Consider the following 25,131-nt stretch of genomic DNA (forward strand, 5'->3'; position numbering starts at 1 on the left):
GCCTATAACGAGCTCGAATGATTGAATGGCACCCTACCAATAAAACCATTAAATTGTCCATTATAAAATAAAAACTTATGGACATCGCTAAGAACTGTCTACAATCAAACTTTAATAAAGGAAAATGGCAAAAAAAAATTTCACTGAAACCGGTAAAAATCCATCCCTGTACCCAATGGCCACATTCAGCACAACCGACAAGCGCCAGAAGAACTATAAAACCCCACCGCGAAAATAATTTCCATCCCCACCCCCGTTCCCGCCGATCTTCTTGGAATCTCAACCGCTCAGGGTTTTCACAGCTGGTGTCGGCCAACCGAAATCAATCAATTGCGAGCTCTCTGCTCGGCAGGAGCAGCTAGGATTTAATTGCTTTATGCTAATTGACCACGTTCCACCACCCGCTCCTAAAACGACACAACTTTTACGACCGTAATTCTTATTCGCCTCCGCGACAGGAATTTTGACAGAAAATGAAGATTGTTCCCGACGACTGGAGTCCTAAAATAACTTCGCATATGCCTTGTAAATGGCGACTGAACGCCACCATCGTAGAACCACCAGAACAACGCTTGAAAATGGCAATTATATAAAACACTATCATCACCGTTGCGGCAGAATCAGTTATCAATCGTTAATCAAGCGGAGAGGCCGCGGAAGCCATCGTAGGAGCAAGACTTGCTAGTCAACTCAGTACCGGGCGGTGTGATCCAGGGCAGTCGATGAAGACTTTGGCAGACGGAGCTCAAGTTGGCGGAAGGACGAAGTGCAAGTGTTTGGGACAGAAAGAAGATTCTCGAGTGCAGGCGGCTTTATGATTAGTCCGTTGAGTAAGGGTTCAGGTGATCCGGTGGAAGGTTTTAAGTGATTCGGCAAACAGGAGGATAAGCGCATCGCTAGGTCGGTGGGTGGGTGCTAATTGCTCGTGTGATCGCCACTGCCAGTCGGAAAAAAAATACGGTTGAATTTGGATCAACCACGATCGTGTTCAGTTTTATTAGTTCTCGTGCTGTAGTTCTTGAAGCAGGTCTTATTGACAGAAGATGAAGCTCTATTTAGAAACTGTGTTTGCAGCGCTGTTGATCTTTGGAGGTGAGAATGTTGGTGAACAATGAATTTCTGGATAACTATCGGTGACGAAAGCATTAGATGCGATCCTTGATAAGGGACTGTTTATAAGTGACTTAATTTTGCGATCATTGTGATGCATTTATCGCATTACTGGTTCATCTGTTCCGCATATGATAAGAAATTGTAAATAATAACATGTAAGGACAAGCTAGAGTGCAAAGACGTGGATAGTACGAATTATTAGATAATGAATGTGCAATTGCTGCTGTGAAGACTAAAGTATTAATCCAAGTACCAATGCCATCGCAGTGCAATAAAGATAAAGAAGAACATCGATCAAACTGCTTTAGATAAAGCAATCAAATGCTGTTATTGCAACTTCATAATCTGTTTGATTAGGGGCCTTCCTCAGCCGTGTGGTGAGATGCACGGCTACAAAGCAAGAACATGGTGAGGGTAGCTAGGTTCGATTTCCGGTCCAGTCTAGGAAATTTTCTGGTTGGACATTATCTCGGCTTCCCTAGGCATAAAAGTATCATCGTGTTGACCTCATGATATACAAATAAAAAAATGGTTAATTGGCTTTGAAACTTCGCAGTTAATAACTGTGGAGGCGGCAATACCTCAGCGGGATGTAATGTCAATGAAGAAGAAGAATCTGTTTGATAGATATAATAGATCGAATCGGAAAACCTCGTGAAACTCGTGAAACGATTTGCAAGATTTTTGATAGCGGAAATTAACATTTTGGGTTTTTTTTTTTCATAAAAACTTCATGATAAAAGGCGAAAATCATAATATGTGAAATAAAAACTTCTGATAACATTTTCATATGACTAAAGTTTACCTGCAGTAAATTAACGCGTTCGGTCGAAGCAATCCAGTGTTTTCACTTCATCATGTGGTTTCAAAAAATAGCAAAGCAGCTTTTGTCAGAAGGTGGAGGACCACGTGGAAGAAAAAGTCCATCCAAATTTTCGCTTAACATAAAAACAAACTAAACATAGGATAACTGGAGGTAATGTTGGCCTAGGATGTAAAGTTGGCTCATCAGGCAAATCAATCAATAATACAGCGATAATTCCTCGTTTTGTAGAGATATTTATCACTGATTCTTTGAAAGAAAGTTTATCAAGCTTATTTTATTCACATTACACTAGACTAATAAACTTAAAAAACTTGTGTGGAAAATCACTTTGACTCAATTTTTCTGCAGCCACTTATGCATTCAGGCTGTGCAAGAGTTTTTTCTTTCGCCAAATAAAGTTCTTTTCTGAATACCTATTATGGTTTTCCGGAACAAAACCGAATGAAATGTCTTTTTCCCGGTTGCTCATTTTTGGGCCGCCATGGCCAGCCTTCCTGCATGCCAGCCACACGCGTATCTTCCTCGCTTTCACACAGCCAGCGAGTGCGGGGTCTACCCCGGAGCCGACGTCTTCTTCCAGGTTCTCTGCTTATCATGAATTTTGCTGGTCTCTCTTCCGGCATACGCACTACATGTCCAGCCCACTGTAATCTGCCTATTTTATTAGCCTACCGATTTCTGTATTTTTGTACACTTTGTACAACTCGTGAGTCATGCGTCTGCTCCATTCTCCATTTTCCACCACGTCCCCAATATCAAAGGGCAGTATTCTCCGCTCAAACCCGTATGAGAATTCGAAAGTCTACTTCTATTAACGTGCTTTATGACCATACAGGGTGACTGGACAAACAACGAATTGTACACACTTTTTTACCGGGATCTCAGCAAAATGTTGAACTTTTACCGAGAATCGCACAGCCGTGCCCCAGCAAACATGTTTTTTGCCGAGATTTCTGTCAAAATTGCTGATAATCAGCAAATAATTTGCCGAAAATCAGCTAACAAACGCTATTTTTGCCGGAATATCAGTTATTTATATTGCTGGCGCACGGCTGTGCGGATTTTTGCCGAGCTATAGAAATAAAAACTGAGTGTGTACAAGGCTGGTTTTGTCCGTGTCTGTAGGCAGCGAGACTTTAGCTGGCTACGCAAACCGTAGTAGGTCATATTTGTAGCCGCAATGTCTTTTCACGTCGCGGCTAACGTCATTATCATTGTGAATACAAACAGGTGTAGTAGTATGCCAATTTCATGATTCAGCCATCTTGGATTTTTATATAGGGCAGCCACCAGGTTTGTTTATGTTTTCCACTGAAAATGAATTTTTCACCCCGCGCTAGTCTCTCCCATCTACTGTCGAAGTGAATGAACCCTGATATAAGAACCCTGGTCATTATCACAGGTAACGAGTGTTCAAAATATATGAATTCGCCGACAATCTCAAATCGCATCCCATTCATTTTCACCTCGGGCCAACACCGTTTGGACTGCTTCGTTCTTTACAAGCCTCCAAGTACTTAGTTTAGACTAAGTTTATGATCAGTCCTATTCTTTCAGTCTCAGTTTTCTGAAAAAAAAAAAAAACATTTTCGCACTCTAGATGAACGGGTTACCAATCACACTACTTCAGCATTCATATTAATTACACAATTTTCATTAGTATAGCGACATGATCAATCAAAACTTGCTTTTGATGGTTGAGGCGATTACTGATAGTGACGATGTGTTCGGCCCTGTCGCCTGTTCGATCGTCCACTTCAACGGCGTGACGTCTACGTCATTCGCGCGTGAGTAAAGGGCGCACAGGAGATTATACACGAGTTCGGGTGTGATTCCAACTACGGCTATAAATTCACGAAACACGGTGCTGATCGCCTCCGCTGTCAGCATGTTAGCCTGGAGGCTCAGCTGACCCAGAGTTTGATACTGATCAACCCTTTTCTGCAGCCAGGCGTCCGTCACATTCCCTGCCTTGGCCACAGCGATCAAGACCGTGAGATGGTGGGTGTTTGCCCTGCTGATGATCTGCTTGTACGTCAGGACGGCTACAAGTTCAAAATAGCGGATCTTCAGTTCCATGGACATTGCCTTCCAGCTGTTCTCCCACTCGACGTCCGTTAAAACCTCAATCTGGAACTGGGCCGGTACGGCCATATCGGCAGCTGCAGCCAGATTGCAGAAGTCGAGCAACAGAGCCCGCATCGAGGGAGCAACCATGTCCGGATGGATATATGGCAACTGCTGAAGATGGTACTGTGACCTGATCGACTGGACTTCCCCGGCGACTGGGGCCAATCCCGTTAGCGCGTCCAGATCCTGATCATGACCATCCGGATGCAGCCATCCCAGCGAGTGGACCGCCGTCACCACAGCCGACCTTCTTCTGTTGTCCCTGATTCCGTCCTGGCGCAGCATATTGTTAACTACCACCTCGACCAAACACAGGTACCCGGCGTCGGTCATCCGTCGGGCTACAATCCCGGTTGCCACAAACCGTTTATGGAGATGTGTACTGGAAAACTTGTCACGCAGCGAGGTCGACTTCTGAGTGGAACCGGAGTTCCCAACAAACCCCATGGCTGCCATATCTTTGATGCAGCTAGCCGTCAGGCCTCGTGGCGCCCGAATAGGGACCTGAACCCTAGACCGTTGTTTTCAGTAGCAGAAACAACCAACTTAAGACACTACTTGGAAGCACAAAAGACCCCGTTGACGCATTAGGAAAATCTGGAGTTTTTAAAATATCATGCCCACACTTTGACAAAATCTACATAGGACAGACAAAACGAACACTAGACACGAGGTTCAAAGAACATTTGGCAGAAGTAACTAAAGCAAACAAAGACACTGAAAAAGGTATACATTATCATTTCAAATCTAAAGTAGCCGAACATATATTTAACGAAGATCATCAATTAACCAAAGACAACATATCACTTCTCAGACAAATACAAAATCCTTGGAAACTTGACGTAGCGGAAAGCTTAGAAATTTACAAACAAAAACAATTAAACTTACTTAACAAAGATCAAGGAAACGGATATACCTGGCTGTTTAAATTACTACCCACGGGACGACGACGAATCGGTCCAAGCGACATGCCCTAATTTTTACCTACCTACCGTTCTACCTACACACCATATTTAAAGTTAACGAGCAATGTTTTTCTTCAGTCGATAACAAAACACTGAAGAAGTTTCCAAGTAGGAAACGAAATACGTATCTGTTTGTTGATACATAAAAAGTGAATAGTGGAAGTAAATGGAAGAATAATAGTCTTTTAACCATCATTTTACATGTTTTTGCATTGATTAAAATGTATTGCCACAATTTTTGAAAACAAAAATTGTTTTTGAAGTTTTTTTTTAAGGGGGACTTTTGAGAAAAAAAAACAATGATTTTTCAATAATTCCGAAACAATGGGACCGCATTCCCCCTCGAGTGCAACTTGTTGCGAGTAAATCGGATAATGCTAAGTTCCAAAAAGCGTGTTTTCAAAATTTTTACACGTACACACTTACAGACATCACCTCAGTTCGTCTTTCAAAGACGCATCAAGTGCACATTGATGCTTAACAAGCATGATTTAGACCGTCAAGATTGACCCATCCGTTTTCAGATGTATAAGTCATTTTGAAAATTTGGTATTGATTTATTTGGAAATATTGTTTGGATTTGCTAACTGAAATACTTTGAAGTTTCTACTGGAAATTCTATGAAATCTCCACGGGAGATTCATTGGAATTTCCGAGGGAAGCTGTTTGGAATTCCCCAAGAAAATTGTTCTGCGGGGTTAAAAAAAAATCTATGAAATTACCAAATGAAACTGTTTGGAATTTGGAAAACTTTGGAATTGTTCGAATTTCCTAAAGAAAATATTTGGAATTCCGTGGGCAATTCTTCGAGAATTTGCTCCAAACTTCTACGAAAAGCTCAACGGAATTTTAAATGAGTAATCTTCTAAATTACCATCGTAATATCCGCGGAAAACTCTTAGTAGTTTTTACGGGAAACTCTCTTCCTAAAGGAAAATTCTTTGGAAAATCATCAGGGAATTCTTCAGAATTTGCATAAGAAATTCGTTGAAATTGGCAAATTCTTTGGAATTTCTACAACAAAATTTCCGGGAAATTCTTTGAATTGTACATAAGAATTCTTTGGAAATTCCACGGAAATATGTTCGAAAAGGGAAAAGTTCGTTTGGCTGAAAGTCATCTGGTGAAAAGCCGAATAACATGTTAAGCCAAAAGTCATCTACCTGAATACCGCATTGAACATTTTGTCTAGAACCTATATCAGGTTTGAGAACCTGCATATATCCATTTTACACAATTTTGAGAAAACAGCAAAAAACTGTTTTGAGCAAATAGGCACCGAATCTTTCGATTTCTTCGATACCGATCAATAGTTTTTGGCAAAACCACACACCCTGGGGCACTGCCAGTGCAAAAACTTTAACAGTACTCCATAATTGCTCTTCAAAATGCGTGCTTAATTTTTCAAACAAAAGAAAATTTCTTCATATATTCCTGAACAGATTGTTTGCCACTTCTTGCTCTGCAGCACATGCGTTTATAAATCTCCAGCGATGACCAACGGCCTTCAATTAAAAGTGTTTCGGGATTTCATCGGCAAATTCTGTGGGATTTCCTCGGGAAATTCTTTCGTTAAAATTTTCTCGTCAATTTCTCAGAAAACAAAATTCTGCAAATGCCTCGGGACTTTTTTCGGGAAATATGTCAAAATTTCCTCGTCAAATTCTTCGAAACTTCATCGGCAAAGTCTTCGATTTTCCCCCAGCAAATGCTTTTGAATTCTCTCGGCCATTTTTTCGAAAATTCAAGACAAAATTTTCTAAACGACTTTTCTGCTTTTGTAAACAAAGATTCAAACGATGATTTGACGAGTCTGATAGCTCTCCCACGCAAATCAACACAATTAATAGGTAGCGGAATCCTTCACCTACCTTTTGATGGTATTGGTTTGCGTGGGAGAGCTATCAGATTCTTCAAATCGTCGTTTGAATCTTTGTTTACAAAAGCAGATAAGTCGTTTTGAAAATTTTGTCTTGAATTCATCACCAAGTTCTTTCTTCAAAATATTCTCAACAACTTTTCGACTTTTTTTTTTGAAAAATTCTTTGAGATTTCTTGGGAAAATCCGTCTAAATATCCTCGTCACTTTGTTTTAGAAAATGCTATGCTCAAAATTCTTCGGAGTTTTCTCTGGTATTTTCTCGGGAAACGCGTCGAATTTTTTTCGGCAATTTCTAGCAAATTTCCTCAGCAAAGTCTTCGGAAATTCTTTCAAATTTTCCAGGCAAATTCTTTCGTCAAAATTGTCATGGAAACTCGGGATTTGTACTTTGTACTTTGGCAAATTGTACGAAATTTGCTCAGGATATTCTTCGAAAGCTCCCGCGAGAAATTCTTCGCAATTCTTTCTAATGTTTTTTTCGGAAACTCCAATCGTTAATTCGGCACCAACATTTCAAAAGGGCGGAACTGCTTTTGTAAACAAGAGCTTCTTCTGTCGCTGGCTGGTAGGCTCGGAAATATTCTTCGGAATTTCCTCCACAAAGTTTACGAAATTTACTTCGAAAAATTATTCGAAGCTCGTTCAGAAAATTCTTTTGAATTTCATCGGCAAATACCCTCGTAATGAACTTGGCAAATTCTTTAAAATTTCTAAGCAATTTGTTCGAAATTTTCTCAGCAAATTCTTTAAAATTCGCTCAGAATTTTTTTTTTCGGGAAATTCTTCGGAATTTTTGCGGTGGAATATTCTTCGAAATTTCTTCCGCGGATTATACACGCGGCATTCTTCAAAATTAAGACGGCAATTTTTTCGTAAAATTCGTCAGATTTTCAACTGATTTTTTTCGAATTGTTTGAGACTCCCAAAGATTTTCGACCGGCGTCAGAAATTTTAGATCAGCCGCATGACAGACATTGAACATCGACACGCCGATGCGAAAATTTCGGCAGCATTAAGCGCCGATGGTGGTTTTCCTTTAGCGCCCGGGAAGTCTTTTCTGATTCTATTTTTTTACCCTTTCTTTTTTTTTTTTTTTTTTTTTTCTAAAAAAAAAAAAAAAAAAAAAAAAAAAAACTTTACCCTTTCTGGTTCAAGCGGTCATATATGACCCCATAAGAAAAAATGGTTCGATGCATAAAAGTGAACACAGCCAAATTGCTTGTCCGTGTGTACATAAATATCAGGCATTAGCCCATGTCTTACGACAAGCTAGAACGTCCTAAACACGGTGAAGTTCGGAAATTGAAAATATAGGCAGCGAATTGTGCTGTTTCGAGTTAAGATTTTTATTCAAACGTATCCGTAGAGTTGCTTCCGAGCCTCTTGAAAGGAGGCTTCCGAGCCTCTTGAAAGGAGGCTTCCGAGCCTCTTGAAAGGAGGCTTCCGAGCCTCTTGAAAGGAGGCTTGAGCTCTTGAAAGGAGGCTCTGAGCCTCTTGAAAGGAGGCTTCTGAGCCTCTTGAAAGGGAGGCTTCTGAGGCCTCTTGAAAGGAGGCTTCCTGAGCCTCTTAAAGGAGGCTTGAGCCTTTTGAAGGAGGCTTCCTGAGCCTTTTGAAAGGAGGCTTCTGAGCCTCTTGAAAGGGAGGCTTGAGCCTCTTGAAAGGAAGCTTCTGAGGCCTCTTGAAAGGAGGCTTGAGCCTCTTGAAAGGGAGGCTTGAGCCTCTTGAAAGGAGGCTTCTGAGCCTCTGAAAGGAGGCTTCAGGCCAGGCTCTGAGCTCTTGAAAGGAGGCTTCCTGAGCTCTCTTGAAAGGAGGCTCTGAGCCTCTTGAAAGGAGGCTTCTGAGCCTCTTGAAAGGAGGCTTCTGAGCCTCTTGAAAGGAGGCTCTGAGGCCTCTTGAAAGGAGGCTTCTGAGCCTCTTGAAAGGAGGCTTCTGAGCCTCTTGAAAGGAGGCTCTGAGCCTCTTGAAAGGAGGCCTGAGCTCTTGAAAGGAGGCTTCCGGAGCCTCTTGGAAAGGAGGGCTGAGCCTCTTGAAAGGAGGCTTCTGAGCCTCTTGAAAGGAGGCTCTGGAGCCTCTTGAAAGGAGGCTTCCAGAGCCTCTTGAAAGGAGGCTCTGAGCTCTTGAAGGAGGCTTCCAGGCCTCTTGAAAGGAGGCTCTGAGCCTCTTGAAAGGAGGCCTGAGCCTTCTTGAAAGGGAGGCTTTGAGCCTCTTGAAAGGAGGCTCTGAGGCCTCTTGAAAGGAGGCCCGAGGCCTCTTGAAAGAAGGCCTGAGCCTCTTGAAAGGAGGCTTGAGCCTCTTGAAAGGAGGCTTGAGCCTCTTTGAAAGGAGGCTCTGAGCCTCTGAAAGGAGGCTTCCAGGCCTCTTGAAAGGAGGCCTGAGCCTCTTGAAAGGAGGCTCTGAGCCTCTTGAAAGGGAGGCTTGAGTTCTTGGAAAGGAGGCTCTGAGCTCTTGGAAAGGAGGCTTCTGAGCCTCTTGAAAGGGAGGCTCTGAGCTCTTGAAAGGAGGCTTCTGAGCCTCTTGAAAGGAGGCTCTGAGCCTCTTGAAAGGAGGCTCTGAGCCTCTTGAAAGGAGGCTTCCAGGAGCCTCTTGAAAGGAGGCTTCTGAGCCTCTTGAAAGGAGGCTCTGGAGCCTCTTGAAAGGAGGCTTCTGAGCCTCTTGAAAGGAGGCTTCCTGAGCTCTCTTGAAAGGGAGGCTTCTGAGCCTCTTGAAAGGAGGCTTCCTGAGCCTCTTGAAAGGAGGCCTGAGGCCTCTTGAAAGGAGGCTCTGAGCCTCTTGAAAGGAGGCTCTGAGCCTCTTGAAAGGAGCTTCTGAGGCTGAGCCTCTTGAAAGGAAGGCTTCTGAGCCACTTGAAAGGAGGCTTCCTGAACCACTTGAAAGGAGGCTCTGAGCCTCTTGAAGGAGGCTCTGAGCCTCTTGAAAGGAGGCTTCTGAGCCTCTTGAAAGGAGGCTTGGAGGCCTCTTGAAAGGAGGGCCTGAGCCTCTTGAAAGGAGGCCTGAGCTCTTGAAAGGAGGCTGGGCCTCTTGAAAGCTGAGGCCTCTTGAGGGAGGTCGGAGCCTCTTGAAAGGAGGTTTGAGCTCTTGAAAGGAGGCCTGGAGCCTCTTGAAAGGAGGCTTCTGAGCCTCTTGAAAGGAGGCTTGAGCCTCTTGAAAGGAGGCCTGAGCCTCTTGAAAGGAGGCTTCTGAGCCTCTTGAAAGGAGGCTCTGAGCCTCTTGAAAGGAGGCTTGAGCTCTTGAAAGGAGGCTTCTGAGCCTCTTGAAAGGAGGCTTGAGCTCTTGAAAGGAGGCTTCCTGAGGCCTCTTGAAAGGAGGCTTCCTGAGCCTCTTGAAAGGAGGCTTCTGGAGCCTCTTGAAAGGAGGCTTCTGAGCCTCTTGAAAGGAGGCTTCCTGAGCCTCTTGAAAGGAGGCTCTGAGCCTCTTGAAAGGAGGCTCTGAGCCTCTTGAAAGGAGGCTTGAGCCTCTTGAAAGGAGGCTTCTGAGGCCTCTTGAAAGGAGGCTTCTGAGCCTCTTGAAAGGAGGCTTCTGGAGCCTCTTGAAAGGAGGCTTCTGAGCTCTCTTGAAAGGAGGCTTCCTGAGCCTCTTGAAAGGAGGCTCTGAGCTCTTGAAAGGAGGCTTGAGCTCTTGAAAGGAGGCTTGAGCCTCTTGAAAGGAGGCTTGAGCCTCTTGAAAGGAGGCTTCTGAGCCTCTTGAAAGGAGGCTTCTGAGCTCTTGAAAGGAGGGGCTTTGAGCTCTTGAAAGGAGGCTTGGAGCCTCTTGAAAGGAGGCTTCCTGAGCCTCTTGAAGGGAGGCTTCTGAGCCTCTTGGAAAAGGAGGCTCTGAGCTCTCTTGAAAGGAGGCTTCCTGAGCCTCTTGAAAGGAGGCTTCTGAGGCCTCTTGAAAGGAGGCTTCCTGAGCCTCTTGAAAGGAGGCCTGAGCCTCTTGAAAGGAGGCCTGGAGCCCTCTTGAAAGGAGGCTCCTGAGCCTCTTGAAGGAGGCTCCTGAGGCCTCTTGAAAGGAGGCCCTGAGCTTGAAAGGAGGCTCCTGAGCCTCTTGAAAGGAGGCTCCTGAGCCTCTTGAAAGGAGGCTTCTGAGCCTCTTGAAAGGAGGCTCTGAGCCTCTTGAAAGGAGGCTTCTGAGCCACTTGAAAGGAGGCTTCTGAGCCACTTGAAAGGAGGCCTTCTGAGCCTCTTGGAAAGGAGGCTTCTGAGCCACTTGAAAGGAGGCTTGAGCCACTTGAAAGGGGAGGCCTGGAGCCTCTTGAAAGGAGGCTTCTGAGCCTCTTGAAAGGAGGCTTGAGACTTGAAGGAGGCTTCTGAGCCTCTTGAAAGGAGGCTTCTGAGCCTCTTGAAAGGAGGCTTCTGAGCCTCTTGAAAGGAGGCTTCTGAGCTCTTGAAAGGAGGCTTGAGTTTCTTGAAAGGAGGCTTCTGAGCCTCTTGAAAGGAGGCTTCTGAGCTCTTGAAAGGAGGCTTCTGAGCCTCTTGAAAGGAGGCTTCTGAGCCTCTTGAAAGGAGGCTTCTGAGCTCTCTTGAAAGGAGGCTTCCTGAGCCTCTTGAAAGGAGGCTCTGAGCCTCTTGAAAGGAGGCTCTGAGCCTCTTGAAAGGAGGCTTCTGAGCTCTTGAAAGGAGGCTTCCTGAGCCTCTTGAAAGGAGGCTCTGAGGCCTCTTGAAAGGAGGCTGAGCCTCTTGAAAGGAGGCTTCCAGGCCTCTTGAAAGGAGGCTCTGGAGCCTTCTTGAAAGGAGGCTTCTGAGCCTCTTGAAAGGAGGCTTTGAGGCCTCTTGAAAGGAGGCTCTGAGCCTCTTGAAAGGAGGCTCTGAGCCTCTTGAAAGGAGGCTTCTGAGCCTCTTGAAAGGAGGCTCTGAGCCTCTTGAAAGGAGGGCTCTGAGCCTCTTGAAAGGAGGCTCCGAGCCTCTTGAAAGGAGGCCTGGAGCCTCTTGAAAGGAGGCTTCTGAGCCTCTTGAAAGGAGGCTTGGAGCCTCTTGAAGGAGGCTCTGAGCCTCTTGAAAGGAGGCCTGAGCCTCTTGAAGGAGGCTTCTGAGCCACTTGAAAGGAGGCTTCCTGAGCCTTCTTTTGAAAGGAGGCTTCCTGAGCTCTTGAAAGGAGGCTTGAGCCTCTTGAAAGGAGGCCTGAGCCTCTTGAAAGGAGGCTCTGAGCCTCTTGAAAGGAGGCTTCCTGAGCCTCTTGAAAGGAGGCCTGAGCCTCTTGAAAGGAGGCTTCTGAGGCCTCTTGAAAGGAGGCTTCTGAGCCTCTTGAAAGGAGGCTTCTGAGCCTCTTGAAAGGAGGCTTCCTGAGCCTCTTGCAGGAGGCCTGAGCCTCTTGCAAGGAGGCTTCCTGAGCCTCTTGAAAGGAGGCTCTGAGGCCTCTTGAAAGGAGGCTTCTGAGCTTCTTGAAGGAGGCTTCTGGAGCCTCTTGGAAGGAGGCTTCTGAGCCTTTTGAAAGGAGGCTCCTGAGGCCTCTTGAAGGAGGCTTCTGAGCCTCTTGAAATGAAGCTCTGAGCCTCTTGAAATGAGGCTTCCGGGCCTCTTGAAAGGAGGCTTCTGAGGCCTATTGAAAGGAGGCTTCTGAGCCTCTTAAAGGAGGCTTGAGCTTTTTGAAAGGAGGCTTCAGAAAGCCTCTTGAAAGGAGGCTTGAGCCTCTTGAAAGGAGGCTTCTGAGCCTCTTGAAAGGAGGCTTCTGAGCCTCTTGAAAGGAGGCTTTGAGGCCTCTTGAAAGGAGGCCAGGCCTCTTGAAAGGAGGCTCTGAGGCCTCTTGAAAGGAGGCTTCCTGAGCCTCTTGAAAGGAGGCTCTGAGTTTCTTGAAAGGAGGCTCTGAGCCTCTTGAAAGGAGGCTTGAGCCTCTTGAAAGGAGGCTCTGAGCCTCTTAAAAGGAGGCTTGAGCCTCTTGAAAGGAGGCTCTGAGCCTCTTGAAAGGAGGCCTGAGCCTCTTGAAAGGAGGCCTGAGCCTCTTGAAAGGAGGCTTCTGAGCCTCTTGAAAGGGAGGCTTCTGAGCCTCTTGAAAGGAGGCCTGAGCCTCTTGAAAGGAGGCTTCTGAGCCTCTTGAAAGGAGGCTTGAGCCTCTTGAAAGGAGGCCTGAGCCTCTTGAAAGGAGGCCTGAGCCTCTTGAAATGAAGCTCTGAGCCTCTTGAAATGAGGCTCTGAGCCTCTTGGAAAGGAGGCTTCTGAGCTCTTGAAAGGAGGCTTCCAGGCCTCTTGAAAGGAGGCTTGAGGCCTCTTGAAAGGAGGCTTGAGCCTCTTGAAAGGAGGCTTCTGAGCCTCTTGAAAGGAGGCTTCTGAGCCTCTTGAAGGGAGGCTTCTGAGCCTCTTGAAAGGAGGCTTGAGCCTCTTGAAAGGAGGCTTCTGAGCCTCTTGAAAGGAGGCTCTGAGCCTCTTGAAAGGAGGCTTCGAGCCTCTTGAAAGGAGGCTTCTGAGCCTCTTGAAAGGAGGCTTCTGAGCCTCTTGAAAGGAGGCTTCCGAGCCTCTTGAAGGAGGCTCTGAGCCTCTTGGAAGGAGGCCTGAGCCTCTTGAAGGAGGCTTCCGAGCCTCTTGAAAGGAGGCTTCCGAGCCTCTTGAAAGGAGGCTTCCGAGCCTCTTGAAAGGAGGCTTCCGAGCCTCTTGGAAGGAGGCTTTGGAGTCTCTCGAAAAATGATTGTGAGCTGCTTTGAAAGAGGCTTCCGAGACGCTTATAAAGAGGCTTCCAAGCATCGAAGCTACTGAGCTTTTTCGGAAGAAGCCTTCATGCCTCTAATATAGACGCTTCCGAACCTTTAGATCCTAGATTTTAGGCGCTCGACATTTTGTCCTTTTGTTTTTATGTTCAACAGCTCATGAACTTCATACGCTGTGCTGGTTGTGGTGGGTAGGATTCAATAGGATTTGATATACTTGATCGCTATGCATATTATGTACAATTCAAAGTTTAAAAAAAAATACACAATTATCAAAAAGTTTTAATTTGAATTGTAATACACCCGCCATTACGCATTTTCATTCGAGGTACCCCCTTGGGCCAGCAAAGGTACCCTCAGGGGTACTTGTATCCCAGGTTGAGAATCGCTGTTCTAAAAAATGTTGTGGATATGATTGAATAAATATCCAAACTTCGAGTGACGAAACAAAGCCGCATTGTGGCTGTAGATCGCATGTTCTGGACTCAATGACATTTTGGACAGCCCAAGAAGACCTGAAACCATCTAACCATGTCTGTTGATCTTTTGGGATATGTTATGGATATGGTTGAATTCGTATCAAAACTGTGTGAGTGACGTGGCTGTAGATTGCAATTTCTGGACTTAAGAACAGTTTTGATGACCTAGCACGTCTCAAAAAATATGTTTCCATTTATTTTGTTATTCCGCATTTATTAACCACGAAAACAAATGAAACATGTCAAATTTGCTGTGTAATACTGCTTGGAAAAAATTGGGCCTGAAAGGGTTAATTTAAGAAACGAGCATCCAACGCACCTCGGCTAAATGTCTCATGTTTCTATAGAAATATCTGAAATATAATATCGCGTTAATTTAGACGATGTCAGGAGAAAGCAACAACAGAGTTTGTAAAAAGCTCTTAAAATCAACGAGAATAACGATTATATATAGAAAATATAACAGTTTACGACATCATATTTGACATTCCGTTATGTTACAAAAGTAGCTCTCCAGATTCATGTTTCGCAAGATTTTTTTTCACCTTTTCTATTTATAAAACCAAAAGTCGTAAAAACTTGGTTTCTTCGAAACCTAGCTGGCCCCGCTGGTACGGCGCACATTCTAGTCTCGGGTTCTATAGTGTAATAAAAGAAGTTGAAGTTTTATGACATTTACCTCCGTTAGTAATTTGTTGGGCACGTGCAAAACGGCGTTGCCTTTAGGAATAGGGTAATAGGTGTCATTGTCTGATACATAAAAAATATTTTAGAAAATAAATGTCATCGAATCTGACATTACTCAAACCGCTTCCACTTGACCAGCATGAGTGAATAGAAATTCCATGTTTCAGTCGCTGAATAATACGAAATAGGACGTAATCATGCATAATCATGTTAATGGTCCAAAATGCCTCAATAAAACTCATACGGTGGTCACCGACCCTTTGCGCAAGCACGCCCTTACACGTTGAACAAAACGATAAACTTATTCTGTCTCCTCACTCTTTCCAACCCGTTCAATTCCGCAGCTCACAATGCCTCGGTTAGCGGGCACCGATTCGGTTACAGCAAACCGGATCAACGTAGATGGTCCAAAGCTCACCAGAGCTGTGCCGGGAAGCATCAATCGCCGATCGCCATCTCCAGCAGTAGGGTATAAAAAGAATATTACCTCTCGTGAACGACAGAACTAGAATGACGATAAAAATGTATTTCCCTTCACAGGCGATTCCGTTGAACATGCCGGCTATCGAGTTGGTCGGATACAACAACCTGCTGCCGGGACCGGTCACCCTTCACAATAACGGACATTCGGGTAAATATAGGACTTCGAACATGTGGAGGCACAGACAAGTGTTACTTTTGTTTGTGATTATGGAAGGAGAAATTTGCAAGCCTTAGGATCCATACAAAATTATTAACACAAGGAACCAAGGTTGAACATTTCAACGTTTCGTAATTTCGACCGGAAGTTCTTTTCAAACATAAATATGACGTTTACTCATATCAACCTCACGCTCTAACCCCCCTTCAACAGTTTCCATCTCCATACCGAAAACCGATCCATCGAAGGGAAAGCACCCGTACGTCTTCGGGGGAAAGCTGGGCAACGAGTACGAGCTGGAAGGGCTACACTTCCACTGGGGCGACAAGAACAACCGAGGCGCCGAGCACGTCATGAACGATATCAGGTCAGTATGAGGGGAGGGTTGGGTTCTAGACTAAGTATGACGAAATAATAATTCGCCAGATGCCATCAAGCATACGCCGTGACATTTATCGACCTGTCTGGGTCGTAAAGCAAGCAATTACGCAGGGGACGTGATCCCAATGCGGATGCGGCGAATTTGGCGGCAAAAATGGGGGCTTTAACTAACGGCTGGTACGTGATCGGTGTTTCGAGAATGAGCTAATGTGGACGTGAGTGATGTGAATGATTATTGGACTTTGAATGGGTTGTTCTATCGGTTTAGTAGCGATTCGGATTGAGTAATAACTTTCAAATGGGGTCATTCAGGGGGGTATTGATTATTTTAACTGTAGGATTCGTATGGTTGCAGCTCGTAAGGCTATAAAAGTTAGAAATTTGACATACTTGCTAGAACGCATCGGGATTTTAAATTCTACGCAGCCCCTACACCTCTACAACATTTCGGCCCGCAGTCGGTGCGTTGAACTTTTGTGTAGGCCATAAAAGATTGCAATAGATTCCGTAGAAATTCGGAAGAATTTCTCTTGGGAATTCAGAAAAACTTTTCTCGGAAATTTCGAAGAATTTTCTTCAGAAATTTCGAAAAAAAATCTCGGAAATTCCCCCCTTGGAAATTGAGAAAGAATTTTCCTAGGAACTTCTGAAGAACTTTCCTCAGAAACTCCTGAGAAGTTTACTCGGATTTTTTAAAGATTTTCTACTGAAAGTTTTTGATAATTCTCCTGAAAATTTATAATCACACGCTGATGGTAACTTACTCAAACCCCACATTCTCCTTTTCTCATAAAAAATGCAAAAAAAGCCTTCAGCATAAATATCTTTATCAGTCCATTTGATCGAACTATCAGCCACGTGTATTCTAACACCATCATGCTGACCTTCAACATATCGATGTTGAACTTCCACAATGCGTTTTCCAACGATCTTCAAGACGCGCTTTGCGATTTTCCAAACCACAATCCATTAACCAGACGCGCTTTGGGATTTTCCAAATCATAATCCATTTCCCAGTGGTCTTCCAGACGCGCTTTGGGATTTTCCAAACCATAATCCAGTTTCCAGCGGTCTTCCAGAAGCGCTTTGTGATTTTCCAAACCACTATCCGTTTTTCAGCGATCTTCCAGACGCGCTTTGTGGTTTTCCAAACCACAATCCATTTTGCAGCGGTCTTCCAAACGCGCTTTGCGATTTTCCAAACCACAATCCATTTTCCAGCGGTCTTCCAAACGCGCTTTGCGATTTTCCAAACCACAATCCATTTTCCAGCGGTCTTCCAGGCGCGATTTGCGATTTTCCAAACCAAAATCCATTTTCCAGCGATCTTCCAGACGCACTTTGTGATTTTCCAAACCACAATTCATTTTCCAGCGGTTTTCCCGACGCGCTTTGTGGTTTTCTAAACCACAATCCATTTTCCAGCGGTCTTCCAGCCACGCTTTGTGATTTTCCAAACCACAATCCGTTTTTCAACGATCTTCCAGACGCGCTTTGTGGTTTTCCAAACCACAATCCATTTTGCAGCGGTCTTCCAGCCACGCTTCGTGATTTTCCAAACCACAATCCATTTTCCAGCGGTCTTCCAGACGCGCTTTGCGATTCTCCAAACCACAATCCATTTTGCAGCGGTCTTCCAGACGTGTTTTGCGATTTTCCAAACCACAATCCAGTTTCCAGCGGTCTTCCAGACGCGCTTTGCAATTTTCCAAACCAAAATCCATTTTCCAGACACGCTTTGGGATTTTCCAAATCACAATCCAGTTTCCAGCAGTCTTCCAGGCGCGCTTTGCGATTTTCCAAACCAAAATCCATTTTCCAGCGATCTTCCAGACGCACTTTGTGATTTTCCAAACCACAATTCATTTTCCAGCGGTCTTCCCGACGCGCTTTGTGGTTTTCTAAACCACAATCCATTTTCCAGCGGTCTTCCAGCCACGCTTTGTGATTTTCCAAACCACAATCCATTTTGCAGCGGTCTTCCAGACACGCTTCGTGATTTTCCAAACCACAATCCATTTTCCAGCGGTCTTCCAGACGCGCTTTGCGATTCTCCAAACCACAATCCATTTTGCAGCGGTCTTCCAGACGTGTTTTGCGATTTTCCAAACCACAATCCAGTTTCCAGCGGTCTTCCAGACGCGCTTTGCAATTTTCCAAACCAAAATCCATTTTCCAGCGGTCTTTCAGACGCACTTTGTGATTTTCCGAGCCACAATCCATTTTCCAGCGGTCTACCAGACGCTTTATGTTACAATACACATTTTGTTTCTTAACTATCAAATATTTTATTCTTCACACATTAGCCACTTGAATTCAACTCACCTTTTGAAATCAGCGTCAGGATCCAAAAAAAATAACCTGGCAGCATCGCCAAAATGTGTAATCCAAATGGCCGGAGCAAAATACGATGACAGCAGCTATCTGTGCACGCCACGGAGATCTTCCAAGAAGAGGCCGAATCATTAGGGTCTCGCCGACATTTCTCACCAACACGAACGCAGGTTCGTGGTTGCAAACAATCCCATTTGATTTTGCCGTGACAGCTGCTCGTGGTTGCAAACAAACCGAGTAAAAGTGTGAGTGAAACGTGCGTGTACGTACACGATCGCTGAAAGCCTAATGGCTTGCTGCTCACCGATAGACACGCTGAAGTGATAATTTATAATCACACGCTAATGGTAACTTACTCAAACCCCACATTTATGTGGAAGGGTGGAATAATTTTCAACATTTTATTTAATGTACATACAAAATAATTATGGGTTCTTTAGACAAACTTGCTATAAACGATTATAGACGGAATTAGACGGAAGTGAAAAGCACGTCGGGATAGTTGCATTGACAAGTGATACTAATAGTAACGTAAACACATTTTCTCTTTCTAGATACCCTCTCGAGATGCACATCATTCATCGAAATAAAAAGTACAAATCTGTTGGAGAAGCTCTCGGCTATTCAGATGGTCTAACTGTTCTCGGTTTCTTCTATCAGGTATGAAAAATCCAGTCAATAATTGATTTAAATAGTTATAATAAGATTTCAAAAAATCAAATAAAAAAAAAATAAAAATCTCTGCCGCTAAATGTTGACCAACCTAGATCTATGTGCATTGTTCACACTACAGCACTTTTAACCTCTTTCAACATCTTCTTTTTCTCAAGCCTGTTCCAAAAAACAAATTAAAAGGAATCGATGAAGGCACATAAAAAAAGAAATATATCATTAAGACATATGTTTCCCAACAGGTAACCGAGCACGACAGCCACGAGATTTCCTCTTTGATGAGGGTCTTCCCCATGATCGAAGAGTACGACCAACAAGTTCACCTGAACCACACCTTCACGCTAAACTCACTGCTGGGCAATTTGGACATGACCCGATTCTACACCTACAAAGGCTCTCTAACCACGCCACCGTGCTCCGAAGCGGTCACGTGGATTCTCTTCCCCGAGGTGCTGGACATTTCCATTACGCAAATTCGACGATTCCGGATGGTAAGATCATTCATTACTTTGGACCTCTCTATGACCATGGCCTAACCTGACTTATTGAAGTCGAATAAACCGACAAAAATGTCAAAATGAATGAAATCTCAAATATTCGTAATCTTAAACCTGTCTTTGAACCAAGGATGGTTTCTATCATTTGAATCATAAAGTACTCGACTAAAAGATCGAACTCATCTTTGTTAGATAAGTTCAGTGGGTACGATTAATTTTTTACTAACACTACATCCTTTCTACTTGTCTCTAGCTGGACACCGGAATGCATGGTTCCCCTATGGTGGATAACTTCCGAGCGCTGCAACCGCTGGGCAATCGGAGAATATTCGCGCGAAAGGTGAACGCCCGTAACACCGCACTGGAAAGCCTGCGCAGCGAGATCGACCATGCCCAATGGGATTGGGTGTTCTGATCAACGCGGGAAAAGCGGTCATCATCTTTTACGCGGTCATCGTACAAAAAAAACTAGGGCCAACAACGTCATTTTGCTATGGCGGATACTCAACTTATGAAGTTATTTATTGAAAAAGATAAGAGCGAAGTGGGGCTTTTATATAGTTACCAAAAAATAAAAACAATAAGTAGGAACATAAATAAATAAACCGTTCAAAATATTTGCACTCGTGTTGAATGTATGTTTGTGCTGGAATCCCTTTTGACTTCGATTTTAACAAATTTTCAATCACTAAAATAAAACTCCTAAAAAATAAGAAATTTTTCATAAAAATAAGGAAATTGCCCATTGGGTAGAAGCAATAAATAATTATTAAATTTCCCTAAATAATGCAAAGTTTCCAAAAATAGAAAAGAATTTTCCAAAAAACAAAAATAAATTAGTGCTTTTAAGGTCACTCCTGACAGAATCCAAGTTTCAAACTGCTCGCGTTTTCGGGGGCACACCAACGATACGGAGGCGGCGGAAAACTGTCATTTTTGTTGATTCAGCTTTGCTGCGTCGCAGCATGCGTGAAAAAAATAAAAATGACAGTTGTGCGTTGCTTCCGTATCGAGTGGTGTGCCCCCGAAAACGCGAGTAGTTTGAAACTTGGATTCTGTCAAGGACCTTAAAGTAAAAATTTCAATCATAAATAAATCAATATTAGCAATATACAATTACAAAATGTTCAATTTTTTTTTCCACAAAAATTAATACGCAGAATTATTTGGGGAAATTTTAATTATTTCCATATTTTTTACGAACATATTACGCTTATATCCATATTTTTACGAACAATTTCCAATTTTTTAAAAAATGTCTAATTCTTGAAGGAAATTCTATTTTGCTGCCATTTGCAACCGTTTAAGAAAATCTTGGAAGATGCACCAGTGATTCCTACTGCGTTTGACTTACTTAGCCTATGTGACAAAAAATATCACTTGCCTAAAAACGATTTACCCAACCAACCATCCCTCAAATTCCTTCAAAGTTATTAGTTATAAAAAAATTAAACAATTTCTTCGGCATTTCTGTACAAAAAATTAATTCCAAAAATCGTAAATATAAATTAACTGTTATAAAGTAAGACATATATCAACGAATGCGCAATGGTATACTTTGACGAAGTATGTATTTGAAAAATTAGCATCGTTACATTTTTACCTCTGAATTAACTGCAATAACGAAATGAATGATAATGAAATGCTATCTGATTTATGATAAAGTACGATATCAAACGCAATCCATCACACACTGAAAATGGCCTTACTGTTGAGGTCGAAATACGTATCTGTCAAAGGTACAATCAAGTGCTGGAACTAAATGGAATTTTACGAACTCGTCTTATGATAATACATAAGTTAACACATTCTACTAAAAACTCAAAATAATTTTCTTATTTAGAAATCAATCTGAATTCTGAAGATAATCATCGAAATTATGGGATTTAGTGATTTCGGAGGGAATCCGTTTGAGATTTTACATTCCGAAGTAAATCGTTCTGGGAGTATGGAAGGAATACTTCTGGGATTCCAAAAAACTCTATATTCCAAGAAAACTCTTGGAATTCAAAAAGAATTCTTCTGGGATTTTGGAAAAAGTCCGAGATCCGGAACAGAATCCTTCTGGGATTTCGGAAGTAGTCCTTCTAAGATCCTTCTGGTATTCGAAAGAAATTCTTCTGGAATTCAAAACAATCCTTTCAGGGCCCGAAGGAATCCTGTTAGCATTACGAAAAGAATCCTCCTGGTAGTTTGCAGGAATTCATGATTTCGAAGTTAATACTTTCTGGATTTCCGAAAGGAAACCACCACAAAAAATCTCAAAAAAATGTTCTTGGAATTCCAAAGAGGATTCCTTTTGAAATTCCAAAAATATTTCCTCCATCATAATTCCTTCAAGAGATTCCTTTGGAATCCAAGATGAATCTCGTCGGAATCGCAAAGATTTTCTTTGGAATTATAAGAGGTTTCCATTGGGTTCCCAAGTGGCCTTTCTACGGAATCCATTAAAATCTCTTTTGATTCACAAGGTTCCTTGGAACCAAATCCCAGAAAGATTTCCTTTGGAATGGAATCCCAAAAGAATTTTAAAAATCCCTTTTGATGTCAAACGGATTCCTTTTGGAACCAAATCCCGAAGGATTTCCGTCGGAATCCCGAAAGTTCCGTCGGAATCCGATAGGATTCCATCGGAATCGAAAGGATTCCCGTCGAATCGCGAAAGGATTCCCGTCGGAATCGCGAAAGGATTCCCGTCGGATCGCGAAAGGATTCTCGTCAGGATCGAAAATTCCGTCGGTCGAAAGGATTCCGTTGGAATCCGAGATTCCGTCGGAATCGAAAGGATTCCGTCGGAATCCTGAAAGAATTCCGTCGGAATCCTGAAGAATTCCCGTCGGAATCGAAGAGATTCCGTGGAATCGAAAGGATTCCCGTCGGTCCGAAAGTTCCGTCGGAATCTCGAAAGGATTCCGTCGGAATCTGAAAATTCCGTCGGAATCCGAAAGTTCCGTCAGAATCCCGAAGGATTCCCGTCGGAATCCGAAAGCATTCCGTCGAATCCCGAAAGATTCGTCGGAATCCAGATTCCGTCGGAATCCGAAAGTTCCGTCAGAGTCGCGTTCGGAATCCGAGGATTCCGTCAGATCGAAGTTCCCGTCGATGAAAGGATTCCGTCGGAATCCAAAAGTGTTCCGTCGGAATCCGAAGCATTCCCGTCAGATCGAAAATTCCGTCGGAATTCCGAAAAAGGATTATCGAATCGAAAGAATTCGAGTCAGGTCTCGAAAGGATTCCCGTCAAATCGAAAATTCCAGTCGGAATCGAGAATCGTGTCGAAAGTCCGTAGGACCAGAAGTCCGTCGGAATCGAAGGATCAATCGAAGGATTCCGTCAGATCACGAAAAGTTCGATCGGAATCGAAAGTTCCGTCGGAATCCGAAGGTTTCCGTGGAACCGAAGGATCTCGGAATCGAAAAGATTCCGTCAGGATCGAAAGTTCCGTCGGAATCGAAAGTTCCGCTGGAATCCGAAAGGATTCCGTCAGGATCGAAAGTTCCCGTCGGAATCTCGAAAGTTCCGTCGGAATCGAAGGGATTCCCGTTGGAATCGAAAGGATTCTGTCGGAATCGAGAGGATTCCGTCGGAATCCGTCAGAATCGAAGGTTCCGTCGGAATCGAGAGGATTCCGTCGATCCTGAAGAGTTCCGTCGGAATCGAAAGATTCCCGTCAGAATCCGAAGGATTCCCGTCGGAATCGAAAGTTCCTCCGGAATCCCGAAAGCATTCCGTCGGAATCCAAAAGGTTCCGTCGAAATCGAAAGAATTCAGTCAGGATCTCGAAAGGATTCCGTCGAAATCCCGAAAAGAATTCCAGTCAGATCCGAAGGATTCCGTCGGAATCGAAACGATTCCGTCGGAATCTCGAAAGGAGTCCGTAGAAACCCGAAGGATCCGTCGGAATCGAAAGAGTTCCCGTCGATGAAAGTTCCGAAGGATTCCGGGACGGAAGGATTCCGAACGGATTCCGTCAGGATCGAAAGTTCCGTCAGATCGAAGGATTCCGTCGGAATCGAAGATTCATCAAGATCCAGGGATTCCGATCGGAATCGAAAATTCCGTCGAGAATCCAAAGGTTCCCGTCGAAATCGAAAGATTCCAGTCGATTCGAAGGATTCCGTCAATCAGAAGATTAGTCGGAATCAGATTCCGTCGGAATCCGAGCGATTCCGTCGGAATTCGAAAGGTCCGTAGAAGCGAAGGTCCCGTCGGAATCCCGAAAGAGTTCCGTGCGAATCCCGTCGGAATCCCGAAAGTTCTGAAAGGATTCCCGAAGGATTCCGTCGGATCGAAAGGTTCCGTCAGGAATCCGAAAGGATTCCTCGGAATCGAAAGTTCCGTCGGAATCCGAGGATTCCGTCAGGATCCGAAAGGATTCCCGATCGAATTCGCGAAAGGATTCCGTCAGGAATCCGAAAGGTTCCGTCGGAATCCGAAAGGTTCGATCGGAATCCCGAAAGGATTCCGTCAGATCGAAGTTCCGTCGGGATCGAAGGTTCCGATCAGTCGAAGTCGATCGGATCGAAGAGTTCCGTCGGATCGAAGAGTTCCGGTGGAATCGAAGGATTCAATCGGATCGAGAAGTTCCGATCGGATCCGAAAGTTCCGTGGATCGAAGGATTCCGATCGGATCACGAAGAGTTCCGTCGGAATCCGAAAGGATTCCATCGAAATCGAAAGATTCCGTCGGAATCCGAAAGGTTCCGTCAGGAATCGAAAGGATTCCGTGGAATCCGATCATCGGAATCGAAGATTCCGTCAGGATCGAAGAGTTCCTCGGAATCGAAAGTTCCGTCGGAATCCGAAAGGATTCCGTCAGAATCCCGAAGGATTCCGTCGGAATCCCGAAAGGATTCCGTCGGAATCGAAGGATTCCGTCGGAATCCGAAAGGATTCCGTCGGAATCGAAAGATTTAAATCGGAATCCGAAAGGATTCCCGTCGAAATCCCGAAAGGATTCCCGTCGGAATCCGAAGGATTCCTCGGAATCCGAAAGTTCCGTCGGAATCGAAGGATTCCGTCGGAATCGAAGGATTCCGTCGGAATCGAAGAGTTCCGTCGAATCGAAAGGATCCGTATCCGGATTCATCGGAATCGAAGAAGTTCCGTCGGAATCCAGAAAGGTTCCGTCAGATCGAAAGATTCGTCAGATCGAAGGATTCGTGGAATCGAAGTTCCGTGGAATCCCGAAAGTTCCCGTCAGGTTGAAGTTCAATCGGAATCCAGAAGATTCCGTCGGAATCGAAGAAAGTTCCGTCAGGATCGAAAGAGTTCCGTCAGTCGAAGGATTCCGTCGGAATCCCGAAGTTCGATCGGAATCGAAAGTTCCCGTCGGAATCGAAGGATTCCGTCGAATCGAAAGTTCCGTCGGATCGAAGATCAATCGTCGAAAGTTCCTCGGAATCCCGAAAGTTGTCATCGAAGTTCAACGGAATCGTCGGAATCGAAAGTTCCGTCGGAATCCGTCGGAATCCAGAAAGGATTCCCGTCGGAATCCGAAAGGATTCCGTCGGAATCCCGAAAGTTCCGTCGGAATCCGGATCGATTCAGGATCGTCAAGACGAAGTTCCTCGATCGAAGGATTCCGTCAGGATCGAAAGTCCGTCGGAATCGAAAGGATTCCCGTCGGTCGAAAGGATTCCGTCGTCGAATTCCCGTCAGTGAAGGATTCCTCGGAATCGAAAGGATTCCCGTCGGAATCGAAAGGATTCCCGTCGGAATCGAAAGATTCCGTCGGAATCCCGAAAGATTCCCGTCGGAATCGAAGGATTCCGTCGGAATCGAAAGTTCCGTCGGAATCGAAGGATTCCGTCGGAATCGAAAGTTCGTCGAATCCCGAAAGTTCCGTCGAATCGAAGTTCCCGTCAGATCGAAAGTTCTCGGAATCGAAAGGATTCCCGTCGGAATCGAAG

General features: G+C 44.3%; 2 protein-coding genes across 3 annotated transcripts in view; one reads left to right on the plus strand and one right to left on the minus strand.

Moving 5' to 3' along the window:
* The window catches only part of LOC134227385 (uncharacterized), a 174,700-nt gene that overhangs the window by 58,300 nt on the left and 91,269 nt on the right, over window positions 1-25,131 (minus strand). The window lies entirely within an intron of this gene.
* LOC134227386 (carbonic anhydrase 2) lies at window positions 609-19,972 on the plus strand. Its single transcript, XM_062708804.1, has 7 exons — window positions 609-1,092; window positions 15,040-15,164; window positions 15,236-15,326; window positions 15,549-15,702; window positions 18,605-18,710; window positions 18,965-19,213; window positions 19,473-19,972. Exons 1-7 carry the CDS (start codon window positions 1,044-1,046, stop codon window positions 19,632-19,634), a joined length of 936 nt encoding a protein of 311 aa, XP_062564788.1. The 5' UTR covers window positions 609-1,043; the 3' UTR covers window positions 19,635-19,972.

This window comes from Armigeres subalbatus, chromosome 3 (assembly GCF_024139115.2).
Source record: "Armigeres subalbatus isolate Guangzhou_Male chromosome 3, GZ_Asu_2, whole genome shotgun sequence".
NCBI lineage: Eukaryota > Metazoa > Arthropoda > Insecta > Diptera > Culicidae > Armigeres > Armigeres subalbatus.

What these genes read in the sequence shown, in the direction of transcription:
- LOC134227386 (XM_062708804.1), top strand. Translation starts at nt 1,044, where the DNA reads ATGAAGCTCTATTTAGAAACTGTGTTTGCAGCGCTGTTGATCTTTGGA. An exon ending in TCACAATAACGGACATTCGG is followed by an intron (nt 15,327 to 15,548) that starts GTAAATATAGGA and finishes CCCCTTCAACAG; the next exon opens with TTTCCATCTCCATACCGAAA. An exon ending in TTCTCGGTTTCTTCTATCAG is followed by an intron (nt 18,711 to 18,964) that starts GTATGAAAAATC and finishes GTTTCCCAACAG; the next exon opens with GTAACCGAGCACGACAGCCA.